At 37.0% G+C, this 16,292-nt stretch overlaps 1 protein-coding gene across 1 annotated transcript in view; it reads left to right on the forward strand.

Moving 5' to 3' along the window:
* The window catches only part of MYO16 (myosin XVI), a 313,979-nt gene extending 303,273 nt beyond the window's left edge, over positions 1-10,706 (forward strand). The window contains exon 34 of the mRNA XM_026845772.1: positions 8,976-10,706. Within this exon, the coding sequence (XP_026701573.1) occupies positions 8,976-9,209 (234 nt within the window). The 3' untranslated portion in view covers positions 9,210-10,706. The remainder of the gene's footprint in view (positions 1-8,975) is intronic.
* The last annotated feature ends 5,586 nt before the right edge of the window (positions 10,707-16,292 follow it).

A 16,292-nucleotide genomic window follows, 5' to 3' on the forward strand; every position in this document is an offset into this window, starting at 1 on the left:
AGTCAGCCCTCTACACATTTGAAGCCCGTTTTCTGTCTCCACTGCTTCATCTCCATTGCATTTTCCCAGGTAGAAGATTGTGACTGTTAAGGAGAAGGGAACTAAACCTCCTGAGCGCCCCTGTGCCCTCCCTAAGGTCAGGTGTTTGCCTAAAGTATGTAGTTTTCTGAGCTGCTGCAATGACCTTAAAATGCTGCTTCGAATTTGAGTTCAATGTAAGTGTGGTCCACTACCCTAATGAGAGTACCTGTGGAGAGTGACTTCACTTCTGACTTAGTCAAAAGTGCCTGGTGTGAGAGAGAATAAACTGTTCCCTCTGCCCTTCATTCTCTTGCTGTCACACACTGCTGCATACATGTAGATCAGCAGAGATTTAGAGTGATAACAGACCATAAATTAAGTGGTGTTTGCCTCTAATGTTGTTTGACTGTAAGTGTAGTGTTTTTATACAAGAAAGGATAATACACAACACTAGCAAATATGAGTTGATAATTGTTTTTGTAATTGCTTTGAAAGCTTTGTGGCCAAACCTGGTATCTAACTGATCAAGTAAAATATCTCCATTAATACCACAAAGCAGCAGTGATCAATTAAGTAGCAACATGATTCAGTTTTTCAGATATTTTTTGTTACATTAGGTACAAATGGTATCAGCATTGCTAGGTCAGCTGTTCTGAACACCTTTAGGATAAATTACTTGTTTTCAGAGCTCATCTTGAGAAAGACACAGTTGCTGTCCCGAACATGATCTTTTTCTCAAGCATCAGAGGCAAATTAGGGGGATGTTCTGAATGTTTTGTGTAGTCAGTTTCTCTGGAAAGAGAAATATTACCTTACAGAAAAAAAAAAAAAAAAAAAAAAAAAAAAAAGTATATTTCAATATTTGTTGATGTTTTAGTCACTGTGGGAAGGTGTCATTTTCTAGCTGGTATCAGAAATCTTGAGTTGAAAGAAACTCAGCCAACACAAATAATAATAAATAATTGAAGCACACAAGATCCAAATAACTAAATAAAATACACCCTTGTTTTGAATGTATAGGCTTGTCCAACTGTATTCCCAGCTCAGGTAATCAGAGTGCCTCACGTGTGCTGTCATATATTATTGAACTTTGCCTACCGTGTTCTGATACTTTCTGCTAGATTACACATTACAGCTATACTCAGGCTTTGTGTACTGATTTTATTTGCAAAGATATAATATCTTTGTTTGATTGCTGAAATATCTCCAGGCTGTATGGAAGATAATTAACCTAATGAATTGAGAATATTGTGGTCCCAGGCATGTTACTACCTCACTGAGAGAAAAGTACAAAAGTACAGAAGACCAAGCCCTGCTTTTACACCTAAAATGTATTCCTGAAACACCCCCCCCAAAAAAAAAAAAAAAAAAAAAACAAAACAACAACAACAACAACAAAAAAACCACAAAAAAAACCCAAAACAACCCCCACCCCCCAAAAATATAGAAAACCTCAAGTGTATGAGAGAAAACCAGACAATTTACACCAAAAATAGCACTGCAGTCAGTTGAAGAATGTAAAATCTTCTGTCTGAGATGCACAAGAGGTATATATAGCCCAGGAGTCTCTTTCTGACAAAAATGAGAAGGTGCCGCTGCTGAGGGAAAGGAGAGGGGTGCAGCGTGCCTCTTTGGCTAGTGCGATTTCTCAGTTTGCAGCGGTCTGTGAGGAAGAGCCTCCTGGAGGCAGAGTTCACTTTGTAGCTAGTAATCCATAGTGGACTTTTCTTCCATTAAGTTTTCTGGGAAATCCTTTCAGAAAGCCAAACTAAGGCAAAGAGTGGAATTAATTTTTTTTAGGATGAAGATTGAGGGTTTTCCAAATGCCATGTTATAGCAGAGGGCTGGAGTGTGTAATGAAAATTGCCTGTGCCTGTGTGGTCTCTGACACCAGAATATCCTGCTTCCAGCATCGCCCCATGACTGATATTTGGAAGCAAATTAAATCTGTCCCTCAAAAAAATCCAGCTAGATAAAAAACGCTTCTCAGAAGGTTTCTTCCTGGATCTTGTGGTGATCTGATTTTGTTCTTTTTAGTTTTATTTTAAATACAAAGTTATTTCTAAGATTACCCACAATTTTTAAATATCAGTAAAATTACAACTTCCTTTGGTATGTCGTCTATATAACACCTGTTCTAAAGGTAGTTTATTCTTTTGATGTAATAAGAAATTTTGACTGAGAGAAAAAAATATTTTCTTGTTGAGAACAAAGCAAATGCAATCTATATATCAGTTATGGATCTCATGTTTAACTCTGTTTAAGCTGGCATACCTCCTCGAGAGCAATTCCAGATTTGCCCCAGAGAGAGCACCTGTTGTCTTTGCCATTTTCTCCTTTCCAATAAACCCATTTGCCCCCATTTGGAGAGTTTTATTTTTGGAGATTGTAAGGTTGCTCCAACACAAAGAAAAATCAGCAGCAGTTTAAAAGAACAATTAACGAAAATCACTCTACTGTTGCATATCACGTATCAAGTTATTATGTCCAGTGGGTCTGCATTTGCAAAAAAATGCATGTCCCACCATTTGTAAGACGATCACATGAATCAGCTTGGGTCCCAGTGGTACATTTCTATTTGAAGATTTTTAATTGGAATTTAGAAGCATGTAAACTCATTTATCATAGCTGCTCTCTACTCCCTGCTGGGTTCTTACATGGCCAATGCAGGTTTCCCAGTCAAACACAGATTTACATATTGATTTAATTTATGTTGAATGTTTGCCTAGGCTTCTTAACACACCCTTGTTTTACTGTGTGCTTTCCCCTTGTATCTTTAAATGAGTATTGTATTGGTAAATAACAGGTAGGCTGACAGGTTTGTTTTTTTCTTGATCAAGAACTGGTGGAAAAGCAATCCTTTCCCAACTTACGCTTTTTTGTAACATAGAAAAAAACAAACATATTTTATGAACCTGAAGGGTCAGTGTTTTTGGAGAGGTTGCAGTGTGCCTGTCCTGTAGTTTGGAAAAAAGATGTGATATGCAGGTTTGGAAGAAGTCAGCATAGGAGCTTGCCAGAGGCAAAAGGAAAACAGAGAAAGATGAAGTCATTAAACCGAGTTAGAAACATTAGCGTGAGAGATGCATGCTTGTCACAGGTTGAATCAAAATGTGTTGGTCTTGCTAATAATTGCATACAGTAAGAATTATTTCCAGAATTACTGAAAGAAATAGTGTCTTTAATTTTGAAGTGAGAGGTGAGAAGATTCTGATCACTTAATTCTTTAAATCTGATGATCCATAGGAGACCTACTAGGGTTTGTGAACTGCATTTGAGGGCCCTAATAAAGGCAAATGTGAGTCACCTATTGGTTGAAATTTGTTCTGCTTACATTTTTAAGCAGCCTACAAACTGGAAAAGATTAAAAACATGGGTATTGTCGAGGCAGTTCCATTTCTAAGATAATTATGATAATTTATTACCAAGATTTTACATTTATTGCATACTTCACTTCAGATCCTGATCAAATTTTAGAAAGATGAAATCACTGCTGTTCTAGACTCAGTCTCCCCAGAGATTCCATGATGGGACATCAACTTTACTAACCGTTTAAAACACTAATGGAAGAGAAATGTAATAATGCTATAGTAATTCATAGTGAGCGTTTATGGACAGTTACTTTAAAGCACCAACATTGACAAATCTATTAAAGGAAATAGTTGGCAGTATTTCTCTGAAGGGAAAATGTGGACTAGCTACCTCATGCAAATGCCTCAGGAGCACAGGTTTATATGCTATACATGTCCTTAAATTGTGTTGTAATGTAAATATCTGTTTTCCTGTTGTGCTTACATGTCTATATTTAGGAATTTTACTAAGACTTACAGAAGCAACCAAAACCAGAACTGTAATAAAATATGCAGAGCTACATTTTTGTAGCAAAGAAAATTATTTGTATGTTTTAGCATCCAAGAATGTAATTAAATTATTCTTTATATTTTTTTGATGAATAGTAGTAGAAAAATCAATACAATCACAAATGACAAAAAAAATTACTAGAGTGCAGTACTCATATTTTTGAAAAAGTAAACCCTACATTTGGTCAGAGAGAGAGCAGAATGAGGTGAAATACTCAAAAGAATCTACTAATGCAAATTAATAAATCTCTGTTTGGCAGACAGTTAACCATAGCTTGATGATTAAGACTGTGTTGCATTTGCACACAAACAGACAGTATAAACTATTGGTTACCTCTGAACGCTACAAAGTATCCTCTGTAAAGTTATATCATTTTATCTTTTAATACAGAATGAATTTCCTGAGATTCTAGAGCCAACTCTCTAAATAACTCAAAAAGATTAACAGCTCCATTTACAATTAACTTTAATTTATCTAGCATATCTTTTGTCACAAATTATTAAAAAATGTGAAACCTATAACTTTCTATAATTAAAAACTCACTGACTTTTTTAACTAGCCTAAGAAATAAGACTATAATTAAAATAATTTATTGCCTTATCTTATGGCAACTCATCCTGATTCTAAGACAAACCTAAAATTCAGTATCTATGCTTTAGGCCGTAAAGTGAAATTTAGACAGAATTTAGAAGCCTATCAGAAGGCAGTACAGGGGCTCATCCTCCAACGACTATCCAATACTTAAATATGTTAAGTCAGTAGGCAAAATTGTGCTCTAAGATTTTCATGGTTTCCAGCATACAACCAAAGGGCTCTGTCTCCACTATCTGTTGCATGCTAAAACCACGAGAGACTCACTCTGAAGGATTTGCTTTAGCATAGTTACTGCACATGGACAGCATAAAGCACAGGAGCCAAAATCCTTCTTCCTTGCACTCTGAGTCCACCTCCTGTAGTTGAAGTGTCACTAGATAATGGTGAAAGACCTTCCCTGCATGTCCAGATGGTACCAAGCCATTGTGCTCCATCACCAACCAAAATCCCTAGTGCCAGGAAGAGAGCACTTGCCTCTGCAGTCTGATAGTTTGGGCTGTGAGGTGGGAGGAACAAATCCTTGTATCTCTTCCCTGGGCTGCTCATTGCAAATTTATATTGTTCATCTTGACATATTTTGCAGTGGAAAATATGGATATTGTTTAACTGCTTCAATCCATAGCAGTTTCCAAGGAATAGCTTTGGTAACTCCACATGCTTTTCTCTTGTGCATCAAGGAAGTCAGACACTTCAGCTTTTCTTGTTTGCTCAGCAGGGACTCTGGGTATCAACCACAGGGATGGCGTTTCCACCAGATGGCAGGGGTGCTAAATGAGAGGTAATCAAATGCTGTGGTTTTGTGGGTCTAGCCCAAATACTATGTCTGATTGACCATTGACTTCGAGTAGAAAAATCCTGAGCTACAGCTGGTACCATCTCTACCCCTTAATGGCTGAAGTTGAAAAGATCAGTAGTCTTAAAGTTATTACTTTCTACACACCTCATTCAGCCTTCACAAAATACCTGTTTGGGATATAGAATACTAATGAAGAAACATAGCTCTCTGGTTTACATTGTGCTTCATGTGAAATTATTCAGTAAATATTTTCTATAATTAATATCTATAATAAATCTTTATCACAGGTCTAATGGATGAATGTCATGAATGGAAAAGAGAAAGGATATGTTATTCAAATAGATCAAATTAAATTAATTGATTCATTTAAAGCTCTGCCATTTCTTGTACATTTCCCCCCATTTCATTTCCACTGCATTTCCATTGCATGTCCTTCATTGAGGTCGAAATATAAAGTTTTCCCAGCTTACTTACCAGATCAATCTCATAATGAATAAAGATTTGAGATATTTTTCCATCCTCGTTTAAAAAATACAATAAAAATGTACACTTATTTGTGGACTGGACCAACACTTCTCCACTATAGACTGGAAAATTATCTTTATAGTGAAACTGCTGACCCAACATTAATTTAAGGCTTACATAAGCAGTCAGTATAATAAAGCTTTTTCAGTGCCTGTAAGATATAAATAAGATGTATTTGTCAATTGCTTTGCCCAGGCAAAATGTACTCACTTTTCATCCTGCACCTGTGTGCCTTTAACATTTCTTAGAATAGCAGTGGCACTGTATTCAAATACTTTGTCCATCTTTCGAAACTGAAAATTCTTCCATACTTCATTAGAGTCATGCTATCAAACTTTTGTCACCTGAGCACATCCAATAACACAAGAGTTTCAAAATATCTGTTTTTTTATAAGTATACTTACCTAGCAGTGTTCAGTCATGTCTTTGATGATTTATCTCTAAAAGTCTTTCATATGAAACTCTTGCAATGACAGTCTTACACAGCTTGCTTTTTGTACGCCCCAGCACCTCTCTGAAAAGCATTCCTAATACGAATTCTTGAAATTACTAAAATTTAGACTCAAATAAAGTGTCTGAACTGGGAAGACTGGATTCCAGTGTACCTGTTTTCTAAACTGGTTTATGCCCATAATTTAAACCCACAAAAATCTATAGAAATTGGCCGAAGTAAGCCACAGTGCCTCCCAAATTATACACACATTATATCTACAGGATTAAACTACCTGACCTGTTTTTCTTGATAAATTGCTTCCAATTACAGACTTTTCATGTGTCTTCTGATCTTTCCTACCCACTCTGGGGGAAAAACAAAACAAAACAAAACCCAGAAATAAACCAGAAGGGAATGTGTTTTGGTATACAAGAAGTCTCTGATAACCCTCTAACAATATCTGTGGAACATTTCATTTTCCTTTGAGTCACTGAGATGCCCTGTTGCATTTTGTGTAAACATAAAAGCAAAGAAGGTCTAGATTTCATAGTGGTGTGTACTCAGGATAGCACAAAAATATACTTTAATGAAATCTTTCAAACACTTTCCATTTTTCTTCTTTTTTCTTAAAAATGCAACATTTACAACTGTACTTGAAATTATAATACTTTTTATAAGCTCATTATATAGATTAATGCATTTCTCTTTAAAGTATCACCCAATCAGAAATTAAGCAGATTCCCCATCGATCTTCAGGCATCTCCATGTAAAAGCTCATTCCTTCTCTGACAACCTGTGTGAAAAGTCTGTCATTCACACAACACATCTGAAGCAGCAGTATAAAGTCTATCCCCAGGTACCTGCTATTCCATGAAGGAACATCAGGAGCTACTGGCAATAGCAGTGTCTTCTACCTCCAGAAAACTCATTGCCCTTCAGTGACAAAAATGCCCTTCATGTCACTCAGCCCTCCTTGCAACTGGAACCGACCACATGCATGGAGTCCCATGAGCAATTAAGGGCACTGCACATCAATTCCTTTATCATGGTAACTAACGTGCAGCCATCTCTCATTATGACAAGGAGTATAAATGCAACCTTGACAAGAACAGCCGTACTTCCCACATGAGCCCATTGTGTGAGGTGAAGTATGGCCATTTTAGTCATGCCATAGGTGCCTCTTACAGGTGACCCTGTGGGGTCCTTAAGAAGGAAGGTAGCAGGGTAAGGGCCATTAGCTGTTACGGTGGGTCTGGTTCTTATTCCCAAGATAGGCACCTTCTGCCACAGAATGCCGGCAAGTGAATAACTCTCACTACCTGCTCTGGGTACTGCTGTATTGCACAGGTGCTAAGCAGGTCTTAAAGGATGGTGAGATGGACTTCATAGCTTCGTGGACTTGTGCTGTCATGAGGGCTTCAAACTGACTTGACCAAAATAAATAATCATTGGAACAGAAAAGTTAAAAGGGAGGGAACAGTTTCTTCTGGGTGGATTATGAATCTAGTACAGAACTGTTTGACTACTTCATGATGAATTTATAAATAGTTTCAGGCCAACTGAAACTACATTTTAAGTTGTTAATGTATTCTTGGAAGGAAGACAAGGGCCATCCCCTGGTTATAAGGATAACAACTGCCTGTGATGAGCAACATTACTAATTCTAAGCAGCAAAACAGGTTACAGTTTCTTGTTTATAGGTATTTAGGCATTTAAATTTAGGGACAAAGCCTTTTTAATTGCAGCTGCTATTTCCTCTGCATAAAGGAGTATTTTGTGCGTATAACAGTATTATATGACGTTTTAAGACCAAGTTGATAGAAGTATGTACTACTCATCACTGTAGGCAGTCTGTTTTGTGTGTTTCAGAGTACTATGTTCATGTACCCTTTGCTGACATAGGGGGGTTTTCTCCATTTATTTTATTTTTCAACTCCTGCTTCACACAACTTCATTTCCATGAATTTCAGACATGAGATTGAAATAAGGCAATTCTAAATCATTAATTTCCTTTATTTTCAGTGTAAAGAATGATAAATGGGGAGTGGGGGCAGTGAGTTAAGCACAAAAGTTTTAAACCTTTTTAGAGGACAAGATTATTTCAAATCATTGACAGGGTCCTTTGATCTGTTTTCTTTGAGGTGTAGCACAAGTGAGAGCCGCTTTCCCTCAGCAAAAGTGTAGAACTTGAGTACTTACCCACATGCATCTATTTATTTCTTTAATTGTTATCATTAGAATGGGAGCACTCATAGCCAGCCACCATTGAACATGGCTAAGCCAGGGCACACTGTAGCAGTCTCAGGATTTCTGTTCATCATCCTACTAGACTGTGTGGACAAGCTTATAATGATCCATGGTGTCCTTTGAAAATAATGGATGGAGAGCAGAAGATGGTTCCCTCCTCCCACGGGGCTTGGCAGCATAAAACACTCTCCCGAGTTCAAGGAAAGGTTATTTGGCTGGAAGTCATTATTGTTTATACACCATTATACATGTCACTGAGCTCTTTATAAAGGAGGTAAGAAAACAGGACCTGAATCTGTCCTGCCTACAGGTTTACATCCATGACAAGAGAGGCAGAGGATCCAGTGTGAAGTATTATTCAACATGGACATTGCAGTTCTACACTGCCAAGAGAATTAACTTTATCCACCTTTTTTATTATTATTATTATTATTATTATTATTATTATTATTATTATTATTATTATTATTATTATTATTATTTCCTTCTCACTAACAGGTTATTCATCAGCTTAGACTTTCAGAGAATGAGAGTGTGGCTCTGCAAGAGCTTCTAGATTGGAGGAGAAAGCTGTGTGAAGAGCAAGAAGACTGGCAGCAAATCTTGCACAACACTGAGCAAAGAACCACAGCCCCACCTCCACCCCCTTGTAAAAAGCCAACGCTGCTGAAGAAGGTAGAAGATACCTCTTGCAACAGACTCTCTTCAGGCATATGGGATTCCACCATGTGATTCCAATGTGTGTGTCTGCAGACTGTAAGGAATGAAACCATGTAATGACTTCAATCTGCACAATCAGCAAGTTTTCCTCCCTTCACAGAGCGTGCAGGGATTTTTTATAAGCACTCATTCAAGAGCACAGGATGGAGGAGCTATTTAGATCTGTTGTGTGTGCGTGTACGTCTATGTGTTTGTTCTTTTCGTATATATACACATACACACATATGTGTGCACCTGTGAGTATATATATGTATGCATGTGTGTATATATATGGAGACAAACTGCACTATAAGTACTTACTTTAAAAGTACAAGACAAGTTGCTTAGAGTTCTCCCATGGACAATGAAGAAACTATGTTAAGCAAATGATGATGGGGAGAAGTGACTGACAGGCATTTTAGGGAGATCAGGAAAGTCTGTGTGCACACTGTACAGATGTTTTATATAGTACAAAAATATGATGTTTCTTGTTCCCTAATGAATGGTTTTATTATATTACATGTATACATATATATATTTCTTTGTAGATGTCTGTGTTCTATTGGCGTTGCAAACCTGAAGATTATTTACATGTTTATTACTGGTGTTTTATAACTTTATGCAATTGGTGCTGTCGTTCTTTCTTCAAAATACAGGTAATAAATTCAGTACTCGCATTTTTCTTTCATAGCTTATCTTTAACAACATACCAAACAGTTTCAACACTGTGGTTTTTTTTCAGAACTGGTAATATCCTTTCTAAAATCCAATCCTGAAATTCTTGCAAAGCTCCTATATACAGGTGTGATTTGATGCTGTTCACAGTCATCAATTAGAGAGCATGACTTTTTGGTAGACCTATGTATCTGAATGTGTGAACTGTGAATTCTGCAGTTACATCTCAAATCTTATTTCATTCTGGGTTATGTAAAATAATGAGGCACTCATTTAGATTATAAGTATGGTTTGAAACTCATACCTGATTATGCATAAGGTCAGGTGTCAGTGAAAAGATACATAATGGTAATGAGGTATGAAAATAGGGCTGTGATTTACTGTTACAAGCCAGAAGGCTTTATGGAGATGGGTGTATCAAAGGATTATGTCCTTATGGGGGTACAGTGATACATTTATACTTCAAATTTCATGTCATGAAATGGTTTCAGAAATTGGAGCATTCTAGTTGGCGAACATGAGTTTTGACCAGTAATGTTAATTTATGAAAAACATGTTGCTGGAAACTTGTTAGCTACTGCTCAGCAGTCTTTGAAATATTGCTTTGCCACTAAAAGGTGTATTTTATATATATACGCAGGTATTTTGTCAGGGACCGCTTATTTTAAATTCTTGGAGTATGTAGAGCCAGTGTGAAACACTTTTCTTGGCTGTTTGCCCCACTCCTATTGGGATCCAGGAAAAAGTGCTTGTAATTTTGCAAGTGGATATAAAACTAATATTTTCAAAGGTAAGCTAGATTTAAAAAAGTGAGCTCACCCTTAGTTGGAAGTTGTTGGGAAAGGAAAAAAAAAATGCTTGCCGATGTAGGTTTTTCCATCCTGTTTGACAGAAACTTCAGGCAGGCTGAATGGCAAAAAGCAATCACTTTTTTGTTTGTTTTTACAGGGAAGCAGCAAAACTCGAATTGTTCCCATGAGTATCGTGAAGCTGTAGGCAGAATTAAGCACCTTCTTTTGCTGGAGATTAAAATAGATGTTTTGAATGGACAAGGAAGAGGAGACACCAGGTTAGCTTAGACTTTTACCTTGTTACCACTGTTAGCTTCCCAGAAGTCCTCTCTGCAGGATTACCCATTTCTATTTCATGGAGAGACAGGAACTCTAGACTCTGAATCTGACCTTCAGTTGCTGTAAATGGCTAGATCATGACTTTATCCAGGAGGGGCAGCTAACCACTGTGAGGTTATGCAGAAAACAACTCTCACCCGCTAAATGATTGTGTCAGAACGAGGCTTTGCCTAGAAGAATTGAGGTTTCTGTCTTTTCCCTCAGATAACCAGGGACACACAGAGATCCCTGTGTGAGACCAAAATGATATGGCTCCAGAACTGGATGCAAGAGAGCTAATTAACCTGACCTTGCAACTACATTGCTTGCAGGATGGAAGTTGTTAGCCCTGCATAGCCGTAACATCTACCCAACCAGTTTAGCAATCCTGAACACCTCACTGCACTGAGACATGCAGACATGCCCTCATGCTTATCGCTCCTCAAGCAGGCCTGGCAAATAGCCCTCTCAAACTCTATCGTATTGCTAACTCTAATGCCCACTAGCTGGCTTGGCGACTGGTAGAAATCAATCCACAACAGCCTGGAGGTTCAGGGCAAGCTGTAAAAACTGACTGACAAGCCAGTTTAGATCACACCAAGATCCCTGCTGTGGCAGTGAGCTTGCCACCAGTCACCAAGGTAGCTACCTGCAAGGTGAGCTTGCGTATCTCCAGACAACACTGTTGTCATTGCTGCACTTGTAATGCAGGAGTACCCAGAGGGGAGAGAATACATTTGTCAAATGGAGTTTAAAATGGGAAGTAGTATAAATGCACATTATACTGCTTGCAGTCTTTACTAAAAGTTGTGTGATCAGCCTCAACTGCAGGAGCTAAAATGCGGTCTAAGAAACCTTTTTGCTACTCTTTCGAAGTCTGTGTTGTGCCCTATTACAGCAGTATGAACCGACTGTGGAAAAAAGATACGTAGATTTTGTAGCAGTTTCATGAACACAGTTACACAGTAGAAGCCAGTACAAACCTCATTCCAGCAATCTGATTCTCCAGACAATGAACAAAGCAGATTATTCCCCCTGTGCAGAAGGCCTTTGTTCTGGGTTTTTGCAAGCTTGGGTAAAGCATGTATTTTTCCGGGGCTCTTCCTTAAGTTATGTTACCACAGTGCAATATGACAAACTAAATAGCAGAAGATATGAGAGCTTTTTCTTTTTTTTTTTTTCTTCCCTTGATTTTGTTATTAATTCCAGGTCATGTAATGGCTAACTTTTTACTTGGGAAGATTTTTCAGGATATTCCATTAAAATACAGTACTATAAGAATAAAGTATTTGTGTTAAAACATGTTTTAAATATTTCTCTAATGGCAGTAAGAGACTCCAGAGTGTGACTTATGATGTCATAATTCACACCTAGTGTGTTCATTGGTCCCTTGGCCTTTGGCCTCGTGCCTAACAATGCAGTTGGTAGGGAATTATTATACCATAATTCACACCCTACTGTGTCTTATTGCTTAAATAACCATACCCCCAGAGGTGTCTTAAAACTACCATTAAAGTTTATATTGTGTATCAAAATGTGTTTACAGGGCTGGGAAAATATACTATCGACATTTTGAAATGTTGAGAAGTAGTTTTAGTAGAACTGTACAGTGCTTGTAAATTAATCTCCCCAGTGGAGTATGCACCAGGCAATTACAGTATTTCTTGAGTATATGAAGTCCTCTCCTGCACATTAAAAAATAGCTTAAACAAAACAAAACAAAAAAAAAGCCTTATGAATTTAATACTCTAAAGGGAAAGATTAAACTCTATGAGCATGTTAATGCCCTTAATATCCAATGAACAATCTAAAATATATTTATATTTGCAATAAAGCAATTTCAGGAAGCTGGGGTTATCATCAGATAATCACTCCTCCACATTGTGCCTTATTGCTTAATTTTTATTATGTGGAACAAACAAACCCTCTAACAAATCAGCCTGTCCTTCAGTATAAGGTAAGAGGAATCAGATATGTTTTACACTTTAAAAAGTCATTGGTCTTAAAGCCAAGGGAATTCTGAAACCGTATTAAACCACAATAAAAGAAAAACAACAGCTGTTGGCATGAGAAATTTTTAAAGCTTGGAAACCTTACTTGTTACTCCTGAAATAGCACTTGGTGTTTTTTTAGTTGCTGTAGTTACATTCCTATTGCAGATTATAAGCAAAACTTTGCTTTTAAAAACTGATTTAGATGTTCAGAGAAATACATGCACCAATATTTTACAAAAGATCTGTGTACAGCATGAAGTGATAAGCCTTTTAAAAATTTGTATTGTTTACAAAACAATAGTATGATCGTTGAATAAGTGAATTACATTTGCCTTTTTGCCAGTGATCCTTTTTTATTCCTTCTAAAAGGTTGACTTATTTTCATTAATAACTTTATTATACTGCAGATCCTTTGTGCATGGGACAAAGAATTTCATTAACTTGCTAAGAAAGCATAATAGATTGTAGCATAGTTCTAAAGTGATGGTAATAGCCATATTCATTGTAGTTTTTAATTCTGCTTTAGAGTATTGACATCCCTAGTAATCCTGTTATTCTTATCTCTATAAAGCCTGCTAATATCTGAAATGCTCTGAGGAACCTAAAATAAGTTTTGCCATTCGCTTGTTAAATAATAAATGTAATTAAACTCTGTACAAGTCAGTTTTCCAGAATGGTATTAAAAATTCAATGGCTTTGTGTTCGAAATATATAGCTTTTAAAAAGATAATGCCACCTGAGCATAACTATTTGACAGTATCTGAACAAAACAGAAGGGTGTATAAGGAAATGTTTTTCTTCCAGTTTTGCTGTTCTCTGTATACTCAGGATTTTCATTTTGAGAAGAAATAAATAAATCCCAGTGCTGGCTTATACTGTGGCTGTGAGAATTAGATCATTAGCAAAGTCTGTCTCTCCTCCCACCTGTGGTTTGGCCCTTTCCCCAACCACATAAATGTATGCTGGATCTAGCTGAACCATGGATTTTGCTGTGAAGCACCTTACGCAAAAATTTTGTCAAGTCATGATTTGACTTTTTGTGGATTTTTGATTTATTATAGTAAACAAAAAAAAACCTTCTTTAATTAGACAGAAGTATTTACTTCAACCTTAAGTAGCTTCTTTTGGTTTTCATATATGTGAATAAAATCCCCTCTTAGCTCTTTCTTATTTCCTTTCTTGTCAACTTAGGTTAATTTTCAAACAGACTTTTATGAAGGAAAAAAAAAAAAAAAAAAAGTGGTTAAATGAAATTACAGGATAACCTTTAGGTTTAATTTCTGAAATGAAACATTTTCCTTTAACAGTACTGAAATGGAATATTTCAACATGTTTTTCACCTTTTCTTTTCCAGCTGAAATTGTCTGTTGGGTGCAGTATGAATTTACACATAATTTGAACTCTTCACAGACATACTTCTCCCTAAATCTGCACTTCTCTGAAAAGACCATGCTAATGAATATTTGGTTTGAGATTCAGGAGAACTGCTGAGGTCCTTAGAAGCATCAACAGGGAAAATTTGACAAGCACAGATATCTTGCCATCATAGCAACGTTTATGTGACAGCTATTAGCTAATGCTTGTGCCCTCACTGTTTGTATTTGGGCTCTAGCCCCTTCTTAGTCTGCATGGATATGTAGTCACCTGTCTCCTGATATTCATTAGACTACAGAAAGAAAAGTGCTGAATCTGTCACATACCTCCAAAGAAAGGGGAGAAATGTGCTCCAGGCTCCTTCTAATTACTTCTTAATATAAATTACTTAAATATTTCTGAACATGGGAATTGGAATGCAACTTTCTCACTGTCCAGATGTGAACAAACCACTAGACTAGAAAGCTGTAGCAATGAAGTAGCCACAGCTATTAAAGGAACAGTTATGGAGGTATAGCTCCTCTATCTCACAACATAGTAGGGTCAGGAAAATATTCCAAAAACTAGAGAGGATGTTTTTATATCCTTTCAGGAAGACAACTCCGTGTGGATCATTTGAATTAAAATCATCTCTAGCTGGTTTTAGTTCAGACCCTCCCTAATACAGCGGTCTGAGCCTCACAAATCAGATAGGCAAGGGGATGTCTAGTGTTTAAGCAAGCATGACAGGACTAGTACAGGACAGTTGTCCTTGGATGGGTAAGTTTGGGTAAGTGCTTTGGAAATCTTCAAATACTATGACCTCATGGTTCTGAACAGCAGCCTGAAGCTAGATTTTGTCTAAATACTTGTGTTATGAATCTAGTCCCAATCAGTTTGTGCATTTAAGAACACCTTGAATAGAAATTACTCCTCTAATAATCTCCATTTATTATATTTTAGTAACTTGATTACTAAAAGTATTTATTCAAGTCTAGCATTTACTGATATAGCTCCCATGTCTGTAATATCAACTTAGTGTGTAAAAAAATAAAAAAATAATTTTAAAAGGACAATATGAAAATAAGTGCATTTGAAACATATGTCTGGGTCCATGAGCCTTACAGTTTCCATAAGTAACATGCTAGATGCCATATCATCAAAGATCAAGACAGCAACCCAAAAGTAGCTCTCAAAGTTTAAAGACTATCTTCTGCCTTGATTTTCTGTCCTACATAATCTTCAAGTCCTCATTAGGCATGAGCAGTTACGAGGGTCATGCAGCTTGAAAAACATGCATCTTTCATCTCCTGGGAGAGACAAACAACATCTAGACCTCAGCTTCTCTGAGGTGGGAAAGACATTCTGTTTAGTTGATCAAAGGCACAACGATGGATGCCTTATATCAGATATCTCATGTGGATTTACTTACTCTTCTATACCAGATATGATTCCCTTAAACATTCTGCAGCAGACTTATTTGTTCAATAGAGACACTGATTTGTAGCTGGAGAATGTGGGTCTAGTTTAGGTCCATGATTTTACAGAGATCTTCAGTTAAGTCCAGGATTTGAACCCAGCTGATTTTTAAGGCCCACAGGTGATGTATTTATTTCTGTATATATACAAAAGTCCTGCCTGAATATCCAAAGGAGATCCACTGAGACAAAAAAAAAATAAATCCCAAACTCACAAACAAACAAAACCAGCAAAAAATCATGACAAATCTATAGGTCTAGTCTTTTATTTAATCCCTGTATAGGAATAAAAGGCCAGATCCTGGTGAGGATTTGGATCTTGTAAGCAAGTTAACATAAGATCTGCGTTTTAGGTGCCTTGTCCCTGGAAAGGCATATAGGACTCAGCTGTGTTTCCATACTGCCTGTTTTGGGCTTCCATTTCTGACTCCAACCAATTTGCTTCTCTCGGTGGAAGAAGCACTGTAGTTCAGGGAGAAAAGGAGAGGACTTCAGCAGCCTGGAACC

The sequence above is a fragment of the Athene cunicularia genome (genome assembly GCF_003259725.1).
Source record: "Athene cunicularia isolate RWA chromosome 1 unlocalized genomic scaffold, athCun1 chr1_part1, whole genome shotgun sequence".
Lineage (NCBI taxonomy): Eukaryota > Metazoa > Chordata > Aves > Strigiformes > Strigidae > Athene > Athene cunicularia.